We start from the raw sequence: 27,451 nt of genomic DNA, 5'->3' as shown, positions 1-27,451 counted from the left end.
AAAAAGGAATTACAGGGGGCTCAACAGGTAAGATCAAAGGAGAAGTCATCAGCAAACTCTAAAACAGGTCATTGGAAATTAATGCAAAAGAGAATGGGATAGCCTCCTGTATTTACAAGTGGATGTTAAAGGCATATAAAAAAATGTGGATCTAAAATAAGCTTGTGAAACTCTTCGTTAAATTAAGTTGAATAGATCTCTGTTATTTTGGGTTCCTTGTATTCTTTATTCTGCTGATGTGCATGTTTCAGTTTTTAGAAGGAAAATGTATGATATTATTCATATCATTTTCCAGATGTATTTATCATAAAATCATTTGGTGGGGATAGTGTTGTAGGGCACATTTTAAGAAATAGACCCTGGGTAGATGAGCAATAGTGAGATGTTTCAGTGATTGTCACAGTGGCCTGGGTGAGAATGTTAATGACATGCAAGAGAAGGGCAAGAACAAGGGATGTGAGTTCCCTCTCATGGCACACTCTGCAAGTAGTGACTTCTCAGTAACTTAAAACCGTGTACATGAATTTAAGCTATTTAAGATGCAGAGAGGAAGAAGGCATACTCCCATCTGCTGGTTCACTCCCCACCAAGAACAAACAATCAAACAAAAAACCTGGAATGGCCTCTACTTGGGGGACACACTAGGGGCTAGAAACTCACTGCAAATATCCTGTTTAGGTGGTAACAGCTCAATTGTTTGAGCCATCACTTGTGGCCTCAGAGGGTTTGCTTCAGAAGAAGCTGGAATTGGGCCCGGCGGAGTGGCCTAGTGGCTAAAGTCCTACCCTTGAATTTGCTGGGGTCCCATATGGGCGCCGGTTCTAAATCCAGCAGCTCCACTTCCCATCCCTCTCCCTGCTTGTGGCCTGGGAAAGCAGTCGAGGACGGCCCAATGCATTGGGACCCTGCACCCGCATGGGAGACCTGGAAGAGGTTCCAGGTTCCCGGCATCGGGTTGGCGCACATCGGCCCGTTGCGGCTCACTTGGGGAGTGAATCATCGGATGGAAGATTTTCCTCTGTTTCTCCTCCTCTCTTTATATCTGGCTGTAATAAAATGAATAAATCTTTAAAAAAAAAAGTAGAAGCTGGAGTTAGGAGAGGAGGTAGATGTTATACCCAGGCATTCTGTTATGGGTGTCTTAACTGCTAGATCAAATGCTTGCCCCCGCAAAATGCATAGCTTGAGAGTTATTAATGTGTAATTAAAAGACCGTACAACAAGTAATTGGAAATATGATTTAAAACTTCTGTGAGACAAATTTCATTCAAAGGAAAAGTGCTTCTTTCTAGATTTAAAATAACTTCTACTGATGCCACAACCCCAGGCTTATTCTTTCATAATTTTTATGGCCTTGCTTGAGCTGATGCATTTGATGAGGAAGTGGCAATATTGTTTGAATAAGCATGATAACTAGTTGATCATGGGTCAGTCAGAGGTGGCTGCCAGGAGTTTAGAGTGGAAAAGGGACAAAGAGGTGGTAGTATCACTAGTAAGCTAAGATAAAGGCCATTAATTTTGAAATGAAGGTGCCTCATCAGTTTTTGATACCTAATTTAGGATGTAAAGTTTTCTGTAGGATGTTGCTATGCAGAAGAGAGGATCCAGGAAGCTACTGAATATATTTGTACCTCTGAAGGAGTCTGGACTGTTCCAGACTTTGTTTTACCTTTAGTGCCTCAGTGGATGCTATCCTGGGGGCTTCGTATGTCTTTCATGACATAGAAAATATGAAATTCCAGGGTGAAGACACTGCACGTTCCTGGTTTTTGTCTCCATTTCCCATGTATTGGTTTCCTTTGTCTTTCCATTGCTTCTCTATCAAGTGCAAGTTCTACCAAAACAAAATTTTGTGTGTTTTTAAGCTTTTAATTTTAGGATTATTAACACATAGATCATTTACCTCTTAAGTAACAGTTAAAGTTATCTCTGTAGTTCTGAGGAAGATGCTATCACTGCTTTGTTGTTACCCCCAAGTGAGGCTGTTGAGGGAATAATGCTGTAGCCTGGCTCTATTTTTTATTTGAAATGTAATAACAGTGTTCCTTCATTTTATTTATAGCTCCAAAAGGAATTCTTCATTTGTCTCCTGATGTTTATCAAGAGATGGAAGCCAGCCGCCACAAAGTAATCTCTGGCACCACTCTAGGCTATTTGTCACCCAAAGATATGAACCAGCCTTCAAGTTCTTTCTTCAGTGTATCTCCCACAGCGAACAGCTCAGCTACCATTGCCAGGGAGCTCCTTATGAATGGAACATCGCCTACAGCTGAAGCCATAGGTTTAAAAGGAAGTTCTCCTACTCCCCCTTGTTCTCCAGTACAACCTTCAAAACAACTGGAATATTTAGCAAGGATTCAAGGCTTTCAGGTATGAATTAAAAACAAACAAAACAGTTCATTAGCCCCAGATTGCTCATCTCTGTCCATCTGAAGGCTCATTGTTGCCTGCCAGTGTGGCCTGTTTGCCACTTATGTTAGAAATTGTTTAGGAACACAAGGTCAGAGGAGGGAGAACCACAGGCACATGCCTGCTTTTTTCTCATTTTGTTTGTCCAGAAGTTATTTTGCTGCCTGACTCTCCTTCATTTTTTTCTTTGTCCCCATTTTCCTTTTTCAACATTTCTCACACACGATTCAGCCTTCCATTTGTTCTTAACTGGGTACGTTGCTCTCGGCACACTGTCTTCCACAAAAATTCTGTCCGTAGATATCTGGTGATAATATTTCACACTCGATTGCTTCCTCTTTTAACATAAAAAAATTTTTTTCTAATGGTGATTTTTGCTTTCGTAGAAATTTTGAACTTACCATTCTGTGGTTAGTTGTGATTCAGGTACATGATTAAGGTACACATCCTAGAAACCTGTTACATTAGGACTTAATTGAACTTGGTATGTGAATGATAACAAAATGCTTTCTAGTTGTGTAAGGTATAATAATGCGTATTTATTTTACTGGGTCATGTTTTGAGCTATCTAGGTTGGGTAGTACCTGCCTCAGGTGGAATCTACAATTCTGTTTCACTCAGTAGGCTAAAACTTGCTTATAGTTTAAAATAATTTGTATATGTGAATTGGGGATGGAAACTTTGCTCCCCTTTATTTATTCTTGTTTCCCTTTGAAAAAAAAATCACAAAAACCAATACTCCTTGATGGAGTGGTTAAAAGAATTGTTAACCCTAGGAAGGGAGCATCCATGTGTCTTGGTTTCTTAGTTGCCTTGAAGATGATGTACTGAACTGTAACTGCTAACCTGACTGGATGAACTGCAGCTTGCTTGTGTCTAGAAAGAGTATATTGCTTCTTCAGATTTCACTGTTTTCACCGCCCTTTCCATCTTAGTCTTATTCTTTAAGACCAAAAACTGTAATTTCCTTTAGAAATGCTCTAGAAGAACTGTGTTGTGTAGAGTGATTATGTATTTATAAAAATTTTACAAGTTTAGATTATAAAAATACAAAAGAAGATCATGTGTTCTTTGGGAATATTTTGCATGTTTGGTTTCTTTTTCTCCCTTCACAGAGCTCTTCTGTTTCTTTCAAATCTGTTGCCAGATAGTTGATAGTGTTTTTAATTGGACTATTAATATTAAACTAAAGAAGTTGTTACCAATTATTGGCTGTGAAATTTTAAAAGCATAATTTCAAGTTAACAAATTTAAAATTTGTTTTAATTGTCTACCTGAAAAATCACAATAAATCACTGTAAAGAAAAAAAAACCTTGGTTCATATGAAATGGGAACTTAAGTAGTATTTAGTTTTGTCTTTAATCTGCATATGCTGAATTAGAAATAAACTGATGAAAATAAACTCACTGCTTACTTACAGATCTAGTCACTTAGAAATATCTGAGAGTAACACTGCAGTTTTATAGAAACAAACCACAAATTGTACTCAAGCCCTGAATTGATTTTTTTTCCTCGGAGATGTTACTATGATAGATATAATTTTGCTGCCAGAACACTTAGTTTTTTGTTTTGTGTTGTTTTTATTTGTTCTGTGCAATGACAATTGTAATTTCAACATATCTTCACTTTATCTAAAATGCAGTTTGCTTCTCCCGGCGGAGAGTTGACTGTTTAGGCCTTTTACAAAGCTTTTAGTGTATGCTTATTTATAGGTACATTACACATTTTCAGATATGTGTCCTGTGATTCTGACGTACTGATGACTACAAACAGATGGTATAAAAACATTCCTGTGCTTATTTGGCTGAATAACCTGATATTGATGTGAAATACTGTGTCACTGAGGAGTTAGAACATACAGCTGAGTAGTGAGCCATCTCTGTGGGAAGTGGCTTGGTGTTCTGTCCCACATTGAACCCGTTTTCATAATGTCATGGTAGAAGGTTCTTTATGATTAAGAGTTTTAAAGCCTGTTTCTCTCTAGGTAACTTTCACAGGTATATTTATCTGGCAGAAAAACATGTAGATTGCTTTTATTTCTCAAATGTTTTAATTGACCTGTAGTTTAGAAATTATAGATCCAGCTTGTTGTAGATATTTTTCTGCTATGTTACTTTGGAATTTAAAAACAATAAATTCTTTTGCTTTGTATCTAGGCTAGTACTTTTTTTATTTTATTGCACCCTAAATAGATAATGTTGCTTGCTGAATGCTGAATAAACCCTTCTCTGGCCATTCATTGCAGTTTGACTTAAGCCTCCATGAGCCATTGTATATGACAGCTGCATCACATTACAAAAGTAAAAATATGTGACTGTGTTGAAAACAAAGTTGTTTTAACTTTGAATTTTTTCATTATCACACCATTAATTTCATCACAAAAAGTAGTTTGCTCGCCAGAATGTAGCTATAAGCTCACAACCTTTTCTTCATAAGTAAAATTGAAGTTACTGTGCACAAAGCTGATGTCATGGAAGAGATGGTGACTGAACATCTGCACGTTTTCAATGATTGTCCAGCAGTTTGTTTAACCCTTTCTTGTACCAACTGAAATTTCCTTCTATGTTAGAATCAACCCTTTTGGGACTCTGCTAGAAGTGAACATCTGCTTCAACAGTTTATTGCATGCATTTTATTTTTAAACCTGAATGCTCTTATTATGTTTTTTAAAGAAAAAAGGTTTTATGTCAGTGGTTCTGTTAAGCTTTTGACTTAATTCAGTGCAGTCAGTAAGCTGCTATAACTTCTACACATTGCATGAAAATTTGCTAGAGATGTAGTCTTAACCTAGTGTCCACATTTCCTGATGTCTGCTTTGATACTCTGTACTGCCACAGTATTTGAGAATCATTTGTCTTTTCAAGAAAATCATAGGAAAAAATCATAGGACATTCTTGAGTGCTGGAAAGTAGATTTGGTTTTGTGTTGTAGTCTACATTAGTGTGAAAGTTTACAGTTTTAATATGGTTTTTTTAAATTTCCTTAATGTGAACTTTATTTTTATGTATTAAATTTTAATTATTTCCATTATTCACTTCAAATAATTAACACAATGTTACTGTGATGATACAGTTTTAGGAGATAAGATCAAGAAAAAAACTTCTGCACATGTTCATTTTAAGTGCAATTTTCTCCCAGATAGTTTGCATTTCAGTTAATTGGATGTGGAACTCACAGACATGAAAAACTAATTTCATATGTTCGTGCGCATGTGTGATTAAAGCTATAATTTATAGGTCAGAGCCAACAATACGTAAGGATTGGGAAATAGATTCTGTCATTGCAGATAAGATACAACTGTCTTTGTAGCAAACACCTACCAAACACATGGTTATCACCTGAATTGGTCACTTGACAGCATACAAGCTCCTGAACCCATGTGAAAGGACAGGAGTAAGCTCCCTGGCTCCCAGCTTCAGACCAGCTCAGCTAAGGCCATTGAGGCCACTCCAGGGATTAAGCAGCAGATGCAATACCACTTTGTCTCTCCTTCTGTTTCTGTACAATCTGCCTTTCAAACAACAGTAAAACAATCCTCAAAATAAGCACTTACTTACAATTCCTAATTTGAAATATTTTTATCCTTTACTTAAGTACATTGAATGTTTACACCCACGAAAAAAAAAAGATTCCTCCAGAAATTTGTTTTGGTTGCATGATAAGGTTATTTTAGGTACAGAGAATGCAGAAGAAGGTTTAAGAAGTAGAGAACTTCTTACAAATATATATTTCTGAAAAATTATTTTCATGCTCAGAAGCAGGTCAAGGCACATGTTGTGTCCCTTTTTCCTTTTTTTTCATTTTATAAAATTTATTTATATGAAAAGATTTTATATTTGCAAAACTGTGTATTAATTTACTAAAATCTTTCAGTTCACTACAATGTGTCACATTTTGGGGAGGAAAATACCTTTAAAAGTACTTTGCATATGCTATTATTGCATGAACATATATTTCATTGTTGCAAAAGATCAGTCTCAAATGTTTTCCGTCATCTAAGAATATTAAAAGTTAAATCTAACACTGACAGTTCTCTCTCTTTTAAGATTTATTTATTTTTATTGGAAAGGCAGATATAAAGATACAAAGAGATACAGAGAGAAAGATCTTCCTTCTGCTGGTGCATGCCCCAAGTGGCCACAAAGTCAGAGCTGAGCCAATCCAATCTGAAGCCAGGAGCTTCTTCTGGGTCAACCATGTGGGTGCAGGGTGCAGAGGCTTTGGGCTGTCCTGGACTCCTTTCCCAAGTTTTAATACGGTTTTACATTGTCCAAATTATCTTCAAAACTAGTAAACACAAGCAAATCTTTGTTTAAAATTAATCATTAGAAAAATGATTGAGTTGGAAATGAAAATGAGTTGCTTTAGTAAATTAACCTTTCTCAGGGGATTGAGCATCAGTCTGCTCTTTTGTGCAATTAGATTGTATTTTTTTCAAAATAGTCAAAGAATATTTTATACTTGGACCTTCCATTATTATGAGATTTACATTATGGAAACGTCTACTTAACATTTTTCTTCTCAAATATAATTCACACTTATTATATTTAACATATGTCTCCTTTTGAGAAATTTTATATCACTGTAGTTGGCTTTCTGGGGTCTCCTTGCACATGTGAAATTTAGCAACCAGCCAGGGTTTGGGTGCAATTTCCATCCATATTTCACATTGCAATTTCTTCTGAAATGTCTTCCCTTAGATGTCTAGTTCCTCTGCTGACAGCTGGATGGACTACAACTACTGGAAACAGGAGACACCCTGACAACAAAAAAGATATAAACTCAGTTTTTACTTCATATGGCTTTAGTCTTTCAAAGGAAAACTCTGCTTTTGTGCTTTCTGACATCCTACTGTCTTAAAATATTTTTTTCTTTTTCTTTTTTTTTTTTTGTCTTAATATCTGCAACAGTCTTCGTCTAGTGAATTCATTCTTGAGTGAATCTAGAATTCTGCCGGTTCATTTTAATGTCTATTGAATTGGTCTATTAACTTACTGGTAATTTTTACTTATTTCCAAAGAAGAGAATTCAAAATAGGGAGGAAAAAATGATATGTTTCACGGATATTATTACATCATTGATTGCATATCACAATTGTTATGATCGATTGTCCTGTCACAGTTCTGTAGATGTGATGTATGATATCCATGTTAAGGGCTCTGGGGAAAAATCCATCTGTGCCTGTGCTTTAGCTTCTTGGAAGTGCACTTAATTCTCAGTGTTTCTAGTGAGAATTTGTCATCCCAGTCTCCACTTTATGTAGCTGTGCATTTTATTTGCTCTTGAAAGGAAACTTATTATTGAACTTAGAACTTATCCTGAAGCCAAGATGAACTCATCCTGAAATTCATATTTTGGTTATATTTGCTAAGAATGTTTTCACAATGAAGGTTTTAGAGTTACCCTAATTGGGCATATATTTTAGGGGATATTATTTAATGAACTGTGTATCTCTTGCTTTCTGAAATCTGTATATTTAATTGTATTCATCGAATTTGAGAAATTCTGGCTTGAGTTCCTTCAAATTTCCTGTCCCTTTATTTCTCTTCTGTCCTTCTGGGACTGCCACTTACATGCATTTAAAAGTTTTGTTTTCTGGGCCTGGCATGATAGCCTAATGACTGAAATCCTGACCTTGAATGTGCCAGGATGCCATATGAGTGTCAGTTCTAATCCTGGCAGCCCCGCTTCCCATTCAACTCCCTGCTTGTGGCCTGGGAAAGCAGTCAAGGACGGCCCGAAGCATTGGGACCCTGCACCCGTGTGGGAGACAAGGAGGACACTACTGTCTCCTGGCTTTGGATTAGCACAGCTCCGGTTGTTGCACTCACTTGGGGGAGTGAATCATCAGATGGAAGATCTTCCTCTCTGTCTCTCTTCCTCTCTGTATATCTGCCTTTCAAATATAAAATAAATCTTTAAAAAATTTTCTTTCCCACAATTTCCTGAGGCTTTATTTATTTTCTTCTCTGAAATTCAGATGGTATAACTTCCAAGTTGGTTGTCTGCTTCATCTAATGAGATTTTTTTTTTTTTTTTTTTACTTTGGATAGTGCTTTCTGTATTTCTAGAATTTTGGTATGATTATTTTTAAAGTTTCTATTTCTCTGCAGAGACTTCCTAACCGTTCACTCATTAGAGACTTTTTCCTTTGCAAACCAACTAGCGTTTTTATGTTATGCACATATCTTTGCCTCCACTACTAGCTTCTCATGCACAGGGCTATGCATTTTTTTTCCTCCAAAACTCCGACTTGGGGAAATATTCTTTTTGTAAACTCTTTGCATATTGTAATTTTCCAGCCTTTTAGATCAGGTGTATTTTTTCCCTATATCCATTTTTTTTTCATATATCAGAAATTGAAAGGACCACATTCTCCCAAGGACTTTGTTTTTCTAATTAAGAGAAAATTTAGGGCCTGACATGTAGCAGTTAAAGTCCTTATCTTGAATGCGCCGGGATTCCATATGGGCACCGGTTCTAAACCCAGTGGCCCTGTTTCCCATCCAGCTCCCTGTCTGAGGCCTGGGAAAGCAGTTGAGGATGGCCCAAACCTTTGGGACCCTGTGCCCACTTGGGAGACCCAGAAAAAGCTCCTGGCTTCGGATCGGCTCAGCTCCAGCCACTGCGGCTGCTTGGGGAGAGAACCATTGGAAGGAGGGTCTTCCTCTCTGTCTCTCCTCCTCTCTGTATATCTGCCTTTCCAATAAAAATAAATAAATAAATCTTTAAAAAAGAGAGAAAATTTAGTCTCCACTGATTCCTGTCTTTCGTTGCTTGAATACTCTTTTTTTAAAAAAGTGATTCATTCATTTCAAGGGCAGAGTTATAGAGAGGTAAAGAGAGAGATCTTCTGTTCATTGGGTCACCTCCAAAATGACTGTAATTACTAGTGCAGGGCCAGGCCGAAGCCAGGAGGCAGAAATTTCCTCAGGTCTCCCAGTGGAGCAGGAACCCAAGCATTTGGGGGCATTCTCTGCTGGTTTTCCAGGCACATTAGCAGGGAACTGGATCTGAAGCAGCAGCCAGGACTCCAGCCAGTGTTGATATGGGATGCCAGCATCCCAGGCAGTGGCTTTATGCACTATGCCACAATGTAGGTCCTGTGTATCTTTGAACATAAGTTCCTTACACTCTTAGAGGAATGTGTTGTTATCTCCAGGATGAGATTGTTCAGTTTTTGGTATGAAGTAACACAGAAGTGGTGCTGTGTCCTTCTCAGCAATAGACAATAGAATAGACAATAGCACTGTCTTGGGCCCAGCACGGTGGCCTAGCAGCTGAAAGTTATCACCTTGAACTTGCTGGAATCCCATATGGGCACTGGTTAAATCCTGGCAGAACTGCTTCATCCCCAGCTCCCTGCTTGTGGCCTGGAAAAGCAGTTGAGGACAGCCCAAAGCCTTGGGACCTTGCACCCAAGTGGGAGACCTGGAAGAAGCTCCGGGCTCCTGGCTTCAGATGGGCTCAGCTCAGCTCAGCTCAGCTCCAGCCATTGCGGCCACTTGGGTAGTGTATCATTGGATGGAAGATCTTCCTCTCTTTCTTCCTCTCTGTACATCTGACTTTGCAATAAAAATGAATAAATCTTTAAAAAGAATTTTTCTTCAGATGTCCGTCGTAACTTAGGAAGTTAAAAGAGGTTAGGAGAATCTGTTTTGTTTAACAGTTATTTTATTATATTCTATATTTGTTTCTGCTTTTGTTGTTTCCTTTGTTTGAAGAAATGAACTTTGGCAATTGTTTTAGGGTAGGTGTACTGACAGCAAACACTGTTTCTTTTCATTTGAGCATATTTTGTGTCCCCCTTCAATTTCTGCAGGATATTTTTGTCAGATATAAAATTCTGGTGTTGACACTTGTTTCATGAGCTGAAAAATGTGCTAGTTATTTCTATAGTTCAGGGTTTTTTCCTCTTCCACTGCTTCCAAGATTTTTGGTTTTGTTTTTCAAAGTTTGATTATGTGTTTACAAGTGGATTCCTCTATGTTTATTGTGTTGGGACTGGATTAGCTTCTTAAGGTGTAGGTTCGTATCTTGTAACAAAATGTAGGGCATTTGTAGTCATTGTTTGTTTGGATTGGGTTTCAGCCCCACCTATCATCTCTTTTCCCTTTGAGTTACTGATGATACAAATATTGAATCATTTGTTATGGTCTCACACATCTGTGTGAAGCTCTGTTCATTTTTTTTCCCTCATCTGTTTTTGGTTCTTGAGATGGGAGAATTTATATTTTTCTAGCTTCAAGTTCACGGATTCTTCTGTTCTTCTCACTTTTGAGGTTAAGCGCATCTGTTGAGGTGTCTAATGTTTCTTTGGTTGATTGTTTTTGTTTCAAGCATGTGTGTACAGTTGATTCTTGAAGCTTTTACATGATGACCACTTTAGATAAGGCTTACCTCTGGGTCATCTTGGTGTTGGCATCTGGTGATTATCTTTTCCCATTGTCACTGAGGTTGTTCTGGTTCTTGATAGGAGTGGTTGAGTACTGTGTTCCTTGGAGTTATGATTCAGTAAGCCAGCAAGTGGAGTGCCCCCCCCCTTCCTTCTGGCTAGTTCACATTTTCCGCTTATCTATTGTTGACACCCTGGTGTGGGAAAGGGGCTCTGTTACATCTGGCTGGTGCTGAAGATCCTGACCCTCCGCAGTGCTTCTCCTAACACCACCCTGTCGAGGAGGTGGAAGTGTAGGAATCCAACAGGGATGAAAGCCCTCCTTTCCCACTGGGCCTTCTCTAGCAGAGGTTTTGGAACTCCTCATTGCAGTCAGGTCCAGGTGGAAAGAGAGGCTCCGTAGTTGGCCTTTGCTGTAATGGGTAGGAGGGCGTCTGCCATTTTCCCTGTAGCCTTTTATAGGGAAGTGTATTGTCTAAAAGTTTTCTGTTTTACGAGATTATTCGTTTTAGTCTTTTAGTTAAAGAAGAGCAGGATGAGGCTTTTCTTCTTTTTCCTTATTTTAGAAGTGTTCTATACCCATTGGTGTTCATGGATTTCTGACTTCTCTCAAGTCCTTAGGTTGTCTTCCTTCTCCTCTGCCACTCTGAGTCCACTTTTGCTTGTTTCATGTATGATGTTCAGTATTTGCACTTGGACCTAGCAAACAGAATAGGGAAAAATGTATCTTATTTCCTCTTGTCCAGAACTGGAGTAATAAGTGGCCTTTTCAATATGAATATAATCATATTCTAAATAAAAATGCATGTGTTTCTAACATTCATGATTTTCCAGTATAAAACACTACATTCCAATTTTCTGTAAAAACAAAAAATAACAGAATGTCATTATGATCTTAACTTTTTATAGTGCTGCAGTGAAAATCCTGTACACTTACAATAAAGAAAGAATATAGTTGTGATGTCTTATCTTTGAAACCAATTTTTTAAAGTAATATTCAGTTAATAAAATAGAATCCTAATACACAAAAATGTGTAGAGTTGGCCCTGTTGACAGAGGAGTTTGTATTAGTTAACTTTGGTGTGCCAACTGCCAATAAAAGTGTAATTTTTTAAAAACTTTTAAGAAGTTTCTCATTTTAAAAAGTTATTTCATTGTGAAGTCCTAGATTTTTTGTGCTTTGCTTTATATATGCAAATGAATATGTCTGAATATGTCAAAACATAAGTATCTCCTACAAAGGAGGAGGATGCTCCTTTTCTGGTGGATATGGAATTAACTCTTCAAAATCACACAGTGTTTGCCTTTGATGGAAATACAGAACTGAAATAAGTATGCGCGCTTGTGTGTGTATGCATGTTTACATTGTGTGTATTGTGCAGTTTATGTCCTAATCAGTTGCACACTTAAACATGCACTGGCATAGCCCATGAAAACAAAAAAGCAAAGAAACTTTTAGGGCTTTTTGTCAAGTATAGGCTCAATTAGAAAAAAAATGCCATTAACTCACTTCACAGTGCTGACAATACATGTGTTTTAGTATTTGCTAGAAAAAATGTGTATCTAGGCTTGTATTAGAAATATATCCTGGGCCCAGCAGCGTGGCCTAGCGGCTAAAGTCCTACCCTTGAACTTGCCAGGATCCCATATGGCGCCAGTTCTAATCCCAGCAGCTCCATTTCCCACGCAGCTCCCTGCTTGTGGCCTGGGAAAGCAGTCGAGGACGGCCCAGAGCCTTGGGACCCTGCACCCATGTAGGAGACCTGGAGGAAGTTCCTGGCTCTTGGCTTCGGATCGTCACAGCACCAGCCATTGCAGTCACTTGGAGAGTGAATCATCAGACGGAAGATTTTCCTCTCTGTCTCTTATCTGCCTTTGCAATAAAAATAAATCTTTTTTTTAAAAAAGAAATATATCCTTATGCATTATTTTCAGATTTGGAACACAAAAATATAGGCATGTCATTTTCGAAGCTCGTCCCAAAAAGAATTCATTTTTTCCTTTTAGATTTATTTATTTGAAAGGCTCAACTGCAGAGACAGAGAAACTTTCACTACTGCTTCACTGCCTGAGTGGCACAGCAGCCAGTGCTGAGCCAGGTCAAAGTCATGAGTCTAGAAATCCATCCAGGTCTCCCATGTGGGTGATAAGGGACCAAGTGCTTGAATCATCTTCCACTGCTTTCCCAGACACAGTAACAAGGTCCTGGAATGCAAGTAGGGCAACCAGGACTTGAACTGCTAATACAGTATGTTGGGATTGCAGGTAGCAGCTTAAAGAGCTATGTCACAATGTGAGCCCCAAGCATAGCATTTCTAAGAGGAAACGTAATTGCAAGTTGAGTCCCAATATGTGTACTGTGATTTCTTTAACTTATTTATTTCTAGTCCTTTAAAGACATTTATGTGACAAGCATTTTGTGTGCAGGGTGAGAGGTTACTCATCAACATGGATGTGACTGAGCACGTTTAATATATGTTTATATTTTTGCTAAGGAATGGGTATAATGTTTGTTAGTTATTAAAGATGTAGGGAGAAAACTTTAGAGAAAATCAGCATCAGACATTATTCTAGTGAATGTTATTCTTAGTAATTATATATTTTGTCTTAGCTTATTGCATTATAGAATGTGTTATAATGGCAGCAAGAAGAATATATATTATTTATTCTAATGCTAGGCATAAGCTAACCACAGCTCTAAATGCTTTTCATGGATAAACTAATTGTATTTATTATAAATTAGTGCATTAATTATATTTATAGGACTAATGTAATGTAGATTTCTGATATTGACCGTAGTTGACCCAAATAAGTAATATAATTTACTTGTCATCAAGTGATCTTAAAAAGCAGTTAAGAAATATCTAATACCAACTTAATCTATTTATTTAGGTCAGTAGCTAGGAGGCAAAGCTGTTTGGGGCCTTGCTAAGAACATACCATTTTATGTTAATCAAGATTTAGGTGATTTGTATAGCTGGTGTGCAGACTGCAAGAATCGAGGATGTTTTGATTATCTGGGAATTTATTGTTAAGCTGTCGCTGCTCAGCTCCTTGCAGTCTTGACTGTTCTGTGTGGAGCTTCTGTGCGGTAGCTGCAGTGGAATCGCTGCTGGTGACTGCTTACTGTGTAGTCAACTTCTTGGTTAAGGAACAGGTGTGTCATCAGACACAGGTTTTCTTGACACAGTGATTTGTATTCTGCAACACATTTGAATCTGCAGGCCTTTATCTTTTCATGAGTGATCTAATGAGCTACTTGCTTTAAACATGGCTCTTTTTCAGCCCCTCCTCACGTATTGTTACACATAGGGTAGCTGGTCAACTCATCTGACAGACAAGCACTTAACCAGTTCCCTGCTGAGTCCTGCAACTTCAAGGAACTTCAGCCCAGCAGGAAACAGTGGGATTCAGCTTTTTTTTTTTTTTATGAGGGAATTTTCGTTTGGCTGCTCCTTTATTTTGTCAAATGACCGTGAAAAAAAATTCACATATCTAGCTTTCATATTAATCATTCTAAGACTAACAGTATTTTCCTTCTTGAACTCCAAGCAGTTGAAGTAATTGTGCCTGTCTCGTTAGGAGAATGAAGTCTGCAGACTGGCAAGGTGAAGGTCGGGATGCACAATTGAAGTAGTTTCAGTGGGGTTTTTTGGATTAGAAGTCCAAGTGGAAAGTTTATCTCAAAATAAAAATCATTTCAGGTTTGCAAATTTCAAAGGAAACCATGTCAATTAAATGACATTGAAATTTATGATTCATTTTTTAGTGGTATAATTTTTATGCCTTTTATGAGAAAGAAGCAAAATCTCAGTTTATAGTTGTTGATAATGTTATAAATCTAGAACAGATACTGCATTATGAAAATCAAAATCAGCTGTTTGTATTTTAGCATACCAAACTTTCAAAGTGATTAAATAGTAAATCTTAAGATAAAAATGGAGAGGTGACTTTTATAATCTTCAACAATGATTTATTCTTGTTGCATCCACATTAAGGTTCTGTGACATTGCACAGTGGGTTATTTACGCTGCATTGGTAGGAACACATGGCTTTTACCTAACAGATTTTTCCCAGTTCTGAAGATGTGTGCATTATAGACATAATGACATTTTTTTGGCCTTTATTGACAATGCCCTAGGATGTCATAGGAACCGTTTTTATATTTAGAATAGTGGATTTCAAACTGTCACATTTTAAAAAAAAATATGACTTTATGAACAGTCATGTTTTTATTTCCAAAAAGAAAACATATACCTGAAGAAGACTATCTGAAACTTGCTTTGATGAGTCATTGGTGAAGTTTGTAAAATATGACTCTCAGAGTCTTTATCAACAGATTGCTATTTTTCATTTAATTGGCAGTTGGGCCCTGAAGCAGTGGCTTCATATGTTTTTTCACTTATTTTTACCTGGTTTATTGGCAATCTCAATGCAATGAGAGACAATTGTGCAACGATTTTGTGGAATCTATTTACTACTTTATTGTATACACTATCAAAGTTCCCACTTGTGTCCATTTATGCTGTCTTAGGCAAATCTTGTAGTTTCATGGTTCTTTGTTTAAAAACATCTAGTCCTATCAGTATAATAAAACTTCAAGTTCATATCCCTCTATCAGGAACTATTCACATTGCCTCAGAGACTTAGAAGAAGAGGGCTGTATGTTGGCCTCATTCTCTTCCTCTTTACTCCATTCTCTCGGAGAATCTGTGGTTGGTGACTGGGAGCTTAACCCAGTTCTGAGAAACCTTCTTGCATAATCTGTAGCCATGTTTTCTTTGGGCTTTTGTAATGACCATGCCCTGACCCTCTCTGTTGGTGAGTATCGCTTTGGTTAGCATGAGTAACTGCTTCGGTTCTGAGATTCTCTGTTATTTCCTCCAAGGACTGTGGAGACTGAGGTGAGCATGTCTTTCAGCCTTCTGGGTTTTGTTCCAGGTACACCATGTACCTTGGACTCTCCTTAGTATGCTCCCGGATGTCTCCAGGCCTCATTTGCATTTATTGTCTATATGCTTCCAAACCCCCTGGGACATTTAGCAGACTCAGTCAGTGTGAGTCAACAGATTGAGTTCTTAGCAGGCTGCCCACCAGGGATAGACCGTTCATCTTCCCTTCATGCAGTACCACCACTGTCTATCAGATATTTCTGATACATTCGTCTCTGGCAATACTATATTGTTCTTAAGACTGGATGGTCTAGATGATTCACTCTTGTTCACCTGCCCATATCTTATTCCTCAAGTGTATTTGTAGTTGGATCAGTAGTGCTAATTCTTACAAAGGGGAATAGCTGGATAGGAAATAAAGCTTTAGCTTTAAATGTTGCCAGCTCTCTGAACCCTTTTGTTGTTGGCTGTGGATTCTAGTGTCCATTCTTTGGAGGTTGGAAAAGTCTCACTGAGATTAAGTTCTCTTGAGAATGATTTTAGAAAGTTACATAAACAGAATAGTGGGTGGGGTTTTTGTTTTTTGTGGATTTTTTTTCTTTTTAAAGTTTTTTTGTTTTTACCTTTTTATTTTTATTTTAAAATTTTTTCTTATATAAAGGGCTGTCAGCATTCACTCTTGGCCTGGCATGATGATGAAGTTTGCAGGGACCTAAGCTCCTTTCAGCTGGCCATTCTGCCAGATACAGGTTTTGGCCTTCGTCCTCATAGTCAGAGATGGTAGTAATCCATGCTCCAACCATCAGGTTTGCAAAAATGGATAAAGAAGAGCAAAAAACATACACCTAAAATCTCTTAACTTTTAGGTTCCAGGGAGCTGCCATAGAATTCTTTGATTGCCATTCTACTGAGTCATCTGGCCAGCGTGAGCTACAAGGGAGTCCAGGGAGTGTGATCTTTCTTCTGAGAAGCCAGATGCCCAGATAACAATTATTGGGAGGGGAATGTTGGAGGACAACTTGCACTCTTTGGCACAATACTGGGTGCTGCCACATCTTTGGAGCTGTGTGCCAACTTGTGCATTCATCTTTCATGAGTTACACAAGGGAGCTTCAAAAAGTTCATGGAAAAGTGAAACTGAAGGATGGTCTGTGTTTCCCATGAACCTTTTGCAACCCTCTAGTAAATGTGCACTAACATTGAATGTCCCAAGGATGCGTGGGATTTTATAAGGGCTCACAGCCAATTATACATGGATAAAGAAAAGCCAAAGCCTTCAATAATGATGTGTAAACCACTCATGCAAAGTTTAAAACTTACCTTCTCAACTGAAATTGTTGCTGTGTGTTTGTTCTTTCTGTCTTTCATTTCTCTAGGAGATAGAACTGCAATAAGTCTATTGCCATATAGGTGTGTTCACTGTCACTCTATGTGTTTAGGAGAGTGTCCTGTCTTTTGTATAGATTTTTGGTTGGTGTCCAAAGGGTGATTATTTTTTATTAAATTTTAAAAGGACATGTTTTATAATGGCACTATATCAGCCATAATATTTTAACTGTGCCATAAATGATTATGAACTGTAGCTATTACAGTGTCACCATTTATTGGCTTTTGCATAAACATGTTAGGTGATAAGTTTCGTTTTTCCCCATCATACCAGGCTGATGTGTAACAGTTCCACATTCTTGAACTCATAGACATTGACTGAGCTTTCAGTGTGCTCAAGGGTTCTAGTTCAGGAAATTAAAGCTGTTGTCAAATCTCTTTACCAAGGTTAAGTTGGAAAAAATGTTTTTATGACAAAATCTTTACAGTACTTTGGAAATAAGGTGTTATAGTGACTTGATTTGAGCTTTAAACTATATTTTATAGATTCCCAGAAGGGCATCTATCTCAAGGGAAAATGATAGCCAGTCTTAACTGTGTTGCTTTAGGAAAGTTGAATTATCCAACCATTAGACTAGGATTCATTTTGTGGTAATCTTCAGTCAGGTCCACAGTAGACATGACAGTATAAAGTTGGGCTGTATTCTGTCACAAAGGTCTCAGGCATTGGGCAGCCATTAGGAGAAGACCTCAGACAAAGGATCAATGTGTGTTTTAATTTTCTTCCTCACAAATTCAATTGTCTCACCTAAGTCTTTGTCCTAAATCTATACATGTTTAATAAATTGAGCAAGCTATAGCTAATGAAGTAATATAATTACTAGGAATTCCATTCTGTAGATGTATCTTCATTGGTTTATCACAAAAGCATTTCTCATATGACTATTTATTAGCTACACTAAGAAACACCAAAAGGACTTTTTTTGTGGAAATGGGCAAAGGAAAGCATGGAAATTTTCTTGACAAGAAGAGGATTCATCCCCACCCCCGTTCCCATATATTGTGCTTCTGATATGGTTACATGTGGTTTTAATCATTGCTAGTTGTATTTAAAGGAAGAATAATATTGTGGTAACTTTACTTTGCTCTGCACTTTACAAATCATTTCAGTTTAATTCAGTTTGATTATAATGTCATAATTTGAAATGACTTGATACAGATATATATGAGTGTGTGTGTGTGTGTATATACAGTTATTTTTTAGGGTCTGTAATATAGGAAATAAGAAATGTCACAACCAATTAAGTGGCAGTCATATACACATGGAGTCAAAGATGAGTGACAACTTAGGTTGGCAGAGTTCCATTAGAACCATATTAACTTTGACTTTTGCTTATGCATTATGGCTTATAACATCTTCACCTTCAAGGGAGACGTAACAGTTGAGAATGGTTTTACTAGCCATAGTAAAGCATTTGGTGTAACATTTCCTAAACTCCTTTAAAAACTACAAAAAAAAGCCCCACAAGATGAAATTTATAGACATTTCATAGCTACTGCAGAATTTCAGAAAGACTTAAAGTATATTTTGCACAAATCATTTGAATTTTTCTTCCAACTAAACCCTGTGAAAAAGGCCCTGTTGCATCTTGCTCCCTCTTTCAAGTGTTCAGCAGATTGCGTGTGTTCTGTTATAGGTTCACTACTGTGATAGACAAAGTGGCAAAGAGTGTGTGACCTGTCTGACCTTAGCCCCTGTGCAGATGACTTTCCATGGTACTGGAAGCTCCATTGAAGCCAGCCATGACCAGGTATCCTATGCCACTGCTGTTTTGCTGCATGATGGCCCAGCTAAGATGTCCCAGGCCATCAGAATGGAAGCTTTGTGCACATATATAGCTCTGCTTTGCTTAATACATGTATCTACTACCACCACTTGCCAGACTTGCCAAAACTGAAATTTATGTTGGGAAGCTGTTATCTTAGGAGAGAAATTATTTTAGATTTCTCATTTGTAGTTTATTACTAATTTAAATATATAAAATAATCTTGTAAGGAAGAAACAATTGCCCCCTGAGCTGTTTTTTGTTATAACAAAATGCAGATAAATGAGATGAAGAATCAACAGAACAGCATAAGTAACACTGGAGTCTCACTCTAATATACTAACTTGGTTCTGTTAGAGAGTTATTTTCTGTCACAGAAGGGATATAAAATAACCCTGTGAACTTTCAGAGCCATCAACTTAGTCCTGTTACATGAGATATTTTTGAAACAAAGTTCCAATGTTGTTGTTTTTACTTCTCAAGTTTAATTTCTGATGTAAAGCAGAAAATCCGTAAAGTATATTGTTTTCTAATAAACACATTCCTTTGATTGTTTAGATAGCAGCAAGAGATGACATCCTGTTTATAATACATATTTTCAATTAAAATAATCATCACATTAGACTAAACAAATGATCTAGGTCATAGAATTTCTCACTTAAAATCAGAGTAAATAGACATACACAGTTTATATGTGCCTAACCAGCTACGGTGTCCAGATTAACCATTTAAGTACAGAACTATCATAACCTGTGTTCACTTCATTTTCAGCAAATCTGACAACTCATCTAATAGTCTTACATACTAATCTTTTTTTCTCCTATTTTAGTAGTGCCTGTTGCATGGAGAGGATAAAAGAATACATATCTTCTCAAATTCATGTATTATCTTTGTCCAACTCAAAGCAGAACCCCATAAAATATTCTCCATTGTGGATTTCCAGCTATTGTTATTGATGGGGGAGATACTGTGTTGTTTGAGAAACAGCAGTTCATTGATGATTATAAAACTGGAGTTTTAGGAACTAGCTGTGGCGTGATTCAGCTGCGGCTCCCTGAGTGGCTCCTATCACTTCCTTGCAACTGTGTTTTTTGCACTGTCAAATGAGGCAGTTGGATTAGATGGCTAACAAGAGCCATTCTGGCACTACCACTTTATGATTCTATAACGGATCCTCCTGCTTCTGGCTGGTGATTCTCGTGAAAAATAGCTCTTACATGTTGACCTGGAAAGCCACTTAGAGATTACTCTAGTGTTACTTGGGATTTTAATGTTGTGATTGCACTGATGCTCACCCTTGCAGCAGAGTTGTGGGGATGTTAGAATTGGTTCTTATCCCTCTGGAGCTTAACCTCTAAGCAGCTGCGCCCGTTTGAGTGCATAGTTGTCTCTGTATCCACTCGTGGCAGAACCAAATGGCAAGGCCAGAAGAGCACTGGGAATGGGAACTGGATCCCATGTGACTTTGCTGTGAACTAGCTGTGGAACTTTGAACCTCTTTGGAAACTGGCTTCCATACTCTAAATGTGATTTAAAGGACATTCTGGGAAAAGGCATAATGCTAGAGCTAGAAAACAGATCAGTCATGGCCAAGGGCTGGGATGTAGAGTAGTACTGACTCAAAAGTGTCATGAGGGGTTTATTGGGGTGATGGAAATGTATTGTAATTTGATTGTGGTGGTAGAAACATGACTGGGTGCATTTGTCAAAATCACTGAGTTCTAAAATACAGTAAATTTTGCTGACTGCAAGTATTAGCTCACTAAATCTAACTTTAAAGGAAAAGCAAGCCGTACACATTGCTTAATCACTTACCAAATGTAATATTGACCCAAAGAAATGTGGTAACATGATGTTTCCTTCCCTCTCCTACACTGTTTAGGATTGTTAGATCCATCTTGGGGTATACTAAATTTAACCCATAACTTTGTTTAATGCTTTTCCAACTGTCAACAATTGATAAGGCCTGCTTCAGACTTCCGGGAATAGTAATTAGCTTCCAAAACTGGCCTAGAAACTCCTCTAACTTCAGGGAAATGTCTGGAGGCCAGAGTTTCCCCTTTGAGGGATTTGAGTTCTCACGTAGCAGTGAACACTTGTTCAGACTGGGTTTGCTGAAGGCCCCCCTGGTGACTGTGACAATGTGTTATATATGTGTGTTTTCTTCACTCATCACCACAAATGTTATGTTAGAAATGTCTATTGGTTTAAAATATTTAATTGCCCAGAATCAAAATATGCTTTCTATTTCCATATACTCATTTCTTTAGCACATGTGTGCTTACTGTGCAACAGCTGTGTGGGAGAATTCCATAGCATCCTGAAGTTTACAAAGATAGTGAATTTTTTGATCATTAATGAGCCAATTGTGAAATTTAAAAATTGTCAGTTTCATGGTGATTTCAATAGGAAGTGATCACCATTATGTATGAGTTGAGTAAAAAATACATTTAGATTGATCTAGTGAGGGCTTTGCTCAGTATTTTTCAGCATATCCTATGTTAAAATTAAAGTTACACTGGCTTATGAATATTGTTAAAAGCCAACTTCTTAAAAACAGCGCAGAAAGGTTTTAGAAGCTTGTAATGATGTAGTTCATCAATTATTATTCTTTACACTCATCTTTTGGTCTGTTATCATTTCTGTATCTTTCTTCATCTGTTTATTTATTTGAGGGATAGAAAGAATGAGAAATACAGAGAGAGTGAGAGACAGTTCCCATACGATGATTCACCCCTAAATACCTACAATGGCTAGAGCTGGATCAGGCCAAAGCTGGGAGCTGAGAACCCAGTCTTCATCTCTCGTGTGAATAGCCGGGAAACAATTACTTGAGCCGTCATCTGTTGCCTTGTAGGGTGCACATTAGCAGAAAGCTGGAATCCGGACTAGGACCAGGACTAGATGCGGCATGTGGGCGTCTTTGCTGCTAAGCCACATGCCTGCCTCTTCATTACTTGTGGATGATACTGAGCCTTCTTTTACTATCTAATCACAGCTTCACAGTCTTCATAAAATCCTTTCTTTTCATTCATCTTCATTCAGATTGTATCCTGTTTCTCACAGGGACTGGGTAGGTAAATGTAGCTTAGTAAAGGTACTTTAGGTTTTTTTTTTTTTAAGACTCATTTATTTATCTGAAAGAGTTTCGGTGAGAGTAACAGAGATCCTCCGTCATTTACCAGCACTGGGCAGTCTGAAGTGGGAACTTCAGTTGGGTCTCCCACACAGGTGCAGGAGTACAAGCAATTAGGACCATCCTGAACTGTGTACCCAAGTCGTTAGCAGGAAACTGGATCAGAAGTGGAGCAGTCAGGACTCAAACCAGTGCCCATGCAGGATGGCAGTGTCACTGGCAGCAGCTTTACTTGCAATGCCTTAACATTGGCTCCCAAATTGTTTTAGCTTAATTGCTTGTTAGTAGTTTGCTGCTTATTGCTTTACTAACTTTAGATAACTTGCTACAAATAAACAAATTATGCAATAAGTCAACTCCTTATCAAGCACTGTGGAACTAGCCAAGGAAGTCTAACATCTATCTATTAGAATTTGCTGTATGTGCTAATGTCAGCAAAAACAAGATTATCAGGTAAATGATAATGTGCTTCTGTATTTAATACATTAAGGTGAAAATGGGCTCTTTAATGTGTTTACTATTTGTAAGAAAAAAACATTATTTTGCTTAATTCTCACAATTCTACAGAGTTTTCCTTAGCAGTTGTGTGTTTGCTAAACTGTCTTTAAGGATTTATGTCCATATTTGTAAAACTAAGTCAAGTCTGTGTGCTTTCAACAGGATTCAAGTGATTTCTGTCAATGAAAGACAGTGATTCAGTGCAGTACTTTATAAATCTAATAGGCATTTTGTTCTTCTTTGCTTAATTAAGTTCTGTTTGTAAGTTATTTTCTGATTATTTAAAAGTCTCTTTGCCTAACTACACCATAAGGTCTCACTCTGATTGGATATTTGAAGACTAAAAGTAAAAAAGACCTTCTTACATATTATCCAAAAATATTATCAAAACAATAATATAGTGCTTGCTTATGGACTATGTACAGGACTTCTATGGTACCAATCGGTCTTAACTAATATTATCTGTATTCTTACCTATGAGATAATTATAGCCTAGGAGTGTTTCAGCCAAGATGCTTTTGGCTACAGATAATGAAACCCCGACTCATTCAGGCTTAAATAATAAGGAGCTTCATTAGCCCATCTAACAGGAAGTTTGAAGGAAGAGTGAACTTCAGGGTGGTTTGAGAAAGCAGTTCAGTGGTGTCAGCAAGTGCCCAAGTTGTTCCAATATCTTGGTCCAGTCATATTCCACTTCATCCTCTGGCTCACAGAAAGATGGCCTCCATGGTTCTCTGTGTCACAGGTAAGACAGACACATCCAAAAAGAGAAATCTGGCCTTGTGTCTTGGTCTAAAACATGAGCTAGGAAATCAGGCTGTTTCTCTCACAGCACTAGACTGGGCTAGCCACATGGGGGTAAATGACACCACTGCTGATATAAATGCTACAGGCGAAATAGTTTTTGAATAGTCAGTCACAAGGACTACTACCTGTGGGATAAAATGCTGCATAAATTTTTAGTAGTCACATTAACCAAAAAAAAAATAGTTAAAATTGATCTTAATGTTTTCTTTAGACCAAAATATACTAAAATATAATTTCATAATGCAATCAGTTTCTAAAATGATCAAGATTTCATACTTTTTAATTTGAAATCCAGACTGTATTTTTCAGCAATAATACATCTGATTTTGACTGCCGTATTTCAAGGGGTCAGTAACACATCTGTATTTGATAACACAGGTCAGCGGTGTAAAATCAAGGACAGTATGTGTCTTCAGTCGTGTTCCTCACTGTTCACCGTGTACTTAGTATATATACCTATGCTGAAATGGTACTGAGTTACCATGTCTTACATTTTTGTTTTTGCTTGTCCTCTGTCTTTTCTCTTTGCTCACAGGGAATGTTAATTTGTATATTTATCATGGCCAGCCAAGACACCTTGCCAGTCATTAGGTCTTTCTCAAACCTGTAACAAAGTTAAACTCTCCTTTCAGTTGTGCTTGATCTGTCATTTTTGCACTGTCCGTTGTTAACTTACCAAAGTGCTCTTCGTTAAGATCAGGTTTTACTCACCTTAGTATTCTTGCGTGCTGTAGTATTTAGGAGACACCTATGAGTGGTTAGAAACAGCTAATATGTGTGTATAGGATTATTAAATTTGAAATGCAAAGAATAAAATTAATTGGATTAGGTAGAATTCATGTGACAAAATAAGAGAAATATGATGGTTTTCCTCTGATGGTGGCCTTGTAAGGATAACTTCTGTGAAAGAATCCATTCTTTCAGAAAGAATATTTGTGGACTATTCATAGCAATCTTTTGTGCATGTCCACTGATTCTTCCAAACTCTCTATAACTTGATTTTTCTTACCTGTCATACATTTGGATACACCCTGCCCTGCATATAAGTCTTGGAGTCCCAAACTACTTCATTCACGTAGGATGGGCTACCTTCTGATTCCATCATCTGCTACACAGAATACAAGTCAGTATTCACTCAGTGATGTCGCGTGTCACTGTCAGAATGTAAGGAGGCCTGGACATCATAGGTTTGAGCAATAATTACCCAAGACAAATAAAATGCCTTATTACTATAAAAGACATGTGTAACTAGCATTGCCTAAGAACATACCATGTCATCATCCTTGAGGCAACTGCAGTTGGCTCTGGCATTTTTCATATCCTACAAATTCAGTATAGATTTTGAGCTTTAGCTCAGTATCCATCCACAGTGCCACGAGCTGTAGGAGATTTTAAGACTGGATATAATAACTGGTAATGGCAGCTTCTAGATGGCCCTGAAGCTGCCACAATCCAGAATATAACTTGGGATTTTGTTACTTTTAATATTTGGGGTGCCAAAAGAGATACATTGAAAGACTAATAAACTTTAATGTTAGTTGTAGAAAAATGCTTTCATATTTGTTAATTTTTATATTTCAGAATGTTTCCACCAAAACTTAACCCACTGGTGATGGACCTGAAGTTTCTTCTACTCACTGTTAACTTCAGTTTATAAAATTGCCATTTTATACAAATGTTTTATAATTAAGAAATTCAGTCAAATCCCCAAAAAGCATATTATAGCAAGATAAGTTTTCAGAAACCTCTCTCAGTGACCGAATAGTTAATACTTGTTGACTAATGGATTAGAATGGGGGTCAACAAAGCATGGTCCTTGGGCCAAATCCAACCACCTATACTAAGAATGTCTTTCATTTTTTGAAGTGATTGGGAAAAAAAATCAAAAGCAGATTAAAATGTCATGTCATGGTATTTTATATAATTTATATGTATTCAAATTTTAGTGCTTATAAGTACAACCTTTTTGGGACACAGCTACAACTACTTTCCCACTGCAATAGCAAGATGAGTGTTAAAGCAGACTGACCTTGTGGCCTGCAAAGCCTAAAACATTACTATTTGTTCCTTTACTGAAATATTTGCCAACCCAATTCCAGATTTATAAAAAACATTAGGCATTCACTTCGTGAATTTTGCTTCAAAAGCTACCTTAAAAATGATCATTCAGAGTTCATTCTTTTTTAGAAAGGACCAGTTTCCTGGAAATATTGTCCATGTTATAGCACAATTAGACTTCTCTGTGGATTTGGAATTAATTTACTCTACAATGAAAAGCAATTTTATTCTCTAAGGGAATAATAAATAAGCCTGTCTTCATCAGTATTCATCAGAGCATTGAAAGGAAGTTTGTGGCAAGGTCATTTTTGTCTTTTTGCTGGGATCCCATTTAGAAGGACTTCATAGCTAGACTGGTATGTGTGTGTAGTGCATGTGTAACAGGGAATATTTGGTTATTCCCAAACTGATATTTTATTTCTTGCATTTCAGATGCATAAGCAGTTTCCAGAACCAATAGTGAGTTATAGGGGAAGGTAGTGGTAAGATTGAATATTATGTATTTTATAACTGACTCATAATTTCATTTATGCTTAGTACAGCATGACCACATTTCTAAAAGGTTGCATATATCCAATGATATTGTGCACACCAGTGACTTATTAATTTGAGCTATAAAATAATTTTGGACTACAGTCAAAAGCCACGAACTTACTGCTTTCTTTTTCCCACTTTTACCCCTTAGATGATGAATAACAGCTATTTTAATCAGCAGAAAGTATGGCATTTTGGGTTAGGAAAAAAACTTGATTACACACAAAAAAGATTTTTATTTAGATTTATTTATTTTACTTGAAAGCCAAAATTAGAGAAAGGAGAGACCGATGGATCTTCCCATGTGCTGGTTCAGTGATCAAATGGCCTTTGTGGCCAGAGCTGGACTAGTTTGAAGCTGGGGGCCAGGACCTTCTTTCAGGTCTGCCATGTGGGCACAGGGCTCCAGGCCATGGGTAGGGAGCTGGATTGGAGAGGAGAGCTGAACTGACTCCCATATGGGATGCTGGCACTGCAGACAGAGGATTAACATGATATACTAATATACAGCCCCTCCCAGAAAAAAAGGCTTTTAATGTGGTTGTTTAATCTGCAGCTTAGCTTAACCCATAGCTCAATGTCCTATCTCTGGTGAGAAAATTCGTGCTTATGATCTCATAGGAGACAAATTAAAGTGTAATTAGAACTCAAAGTGTTTTCTAATAATTGATGTCAACTTTCACCCTGCCTATGTCATGTCAGTAACTCCTGTTTTAAATTTAGTATTCTAATTATTAATGTCTCCTCTAAATTAAAAGTATTTAGGACGGAATTTAGTATGCCTGCTATTTTGTATATCTGTGTGTTTGATGTTGGTTTGAAGATCATTGGGGAATTAATTCCGAAAACTTTCCTGTTAGCAGTTCATACTAATGAATCATAACCAGAAACATTATTAAACCAATAAATACCATATGTATATAATTGACTAAATGGATGTGAAAGTTACAGTGGAAAACTGTTGCCTATATAGACTTTTTTAAAGTGACGATCAATGGAATATAGTTCCCTAGGCCACAGATTGGAGAGTGTTATTGCTGACTGGAGGTCGCCTTTATACCCTAAAGGGTATTACCTTGCTTGTAAACTCAGATTATGGTGTTGTGTATGATTTATTACAGTATTTAAAACTGAAAAGCAGTAACTTTCGCTGCCTTAGCGATACACCATCAATTAAGTCATACCTTTGCCCGTGTCAAAATTCTTTCTTAGGCAAACCAGTTACAGGTTATACTTCAAATGTTTTAATATTACTTTTTTCATTGCTAATAGTTATTTGGCCTGCTCTCTTCATTTCTAAGTTGGCAGTTAATACTTTTTCAGATCATATATTTTTAAAATATCCTGTAATGGATTGGCTGCTTTTTTGCATCCTCTGATCGAGGAATTGGAGGCATTTTAAACCTTGAAATGCTCAGCTGTGGAATTAAATTATGAGGGCAAGGTAATGATTAAGAAAAAAAATTCTCAGTTCCACTTTATCGATGGTACAATGATATGCTGCCAGAGACCTTGGCCTGGCTGCTAGTATTTGAAAAGAAGGATCGTCACTCCATTCAGACCCACACT

The 27,451-nt window shown here is 37.4% G+C and overlaps 1 protein-coding gene across 11 annotated transcripts in view; it reads left to right on the top strand.

Moving 5' to 3' along the window:
- Positions 1-27,451, top strand: part of STAU2 (staufen double-stranded RNA binding protein 2) — a 294,210-nt gene that overhangs the window by 167,352 nt on the left and 99,407 nt on the right. For 7 of the 11 annotated variants that reach the window (XM_058668735.1, XM_058668730.1, XM_058668733.1 and 4 more), the window contains 3 exons: positions 2,063-2,370; positions 18,721-18,834; positions 19,682-20,061. In XM_058668735.1, coding sequence (XP_058524718.1) covers positions 2,063-2,370; positions 18,721-18,834; positions 19,682-19,870 — 611 coding nt within the window. In that variant the 3' untranslated portion in view covers positions 19,871-20,061. Of the gene's footprint in view, positions 1-2,062; positions 2,371-16,563; positions 17,497-18,720; positions 18,835-19,681; positions 20,062-27,451 lie in introns of those variants that run through there. The other 4 variants (XM_058668740.1, XM_058668739.1, XM_058668734.1 and 1 more) reach the window with 3 other exon arrangements.

The sequence above is a fragment of the Ochotona princeps genome, chromosome 9 (genome assembly GCF_030435755.1).
Source record: "Ochotona princeps isolate mOchPri1 chromosome 9, mOchPri1.hap1, whole genome shotgun sequence".
NCBI classification, from domain to species: domain Eukaryota; kingdom Metazoa; phylum Chordata; class Mammalia; order Lagomorpha; family Ochotonidae; genus Ochotona; species Ochotona princeps.
This window is presented reverse-complemented; position numbering and strand designations above follow the sequence as displayed.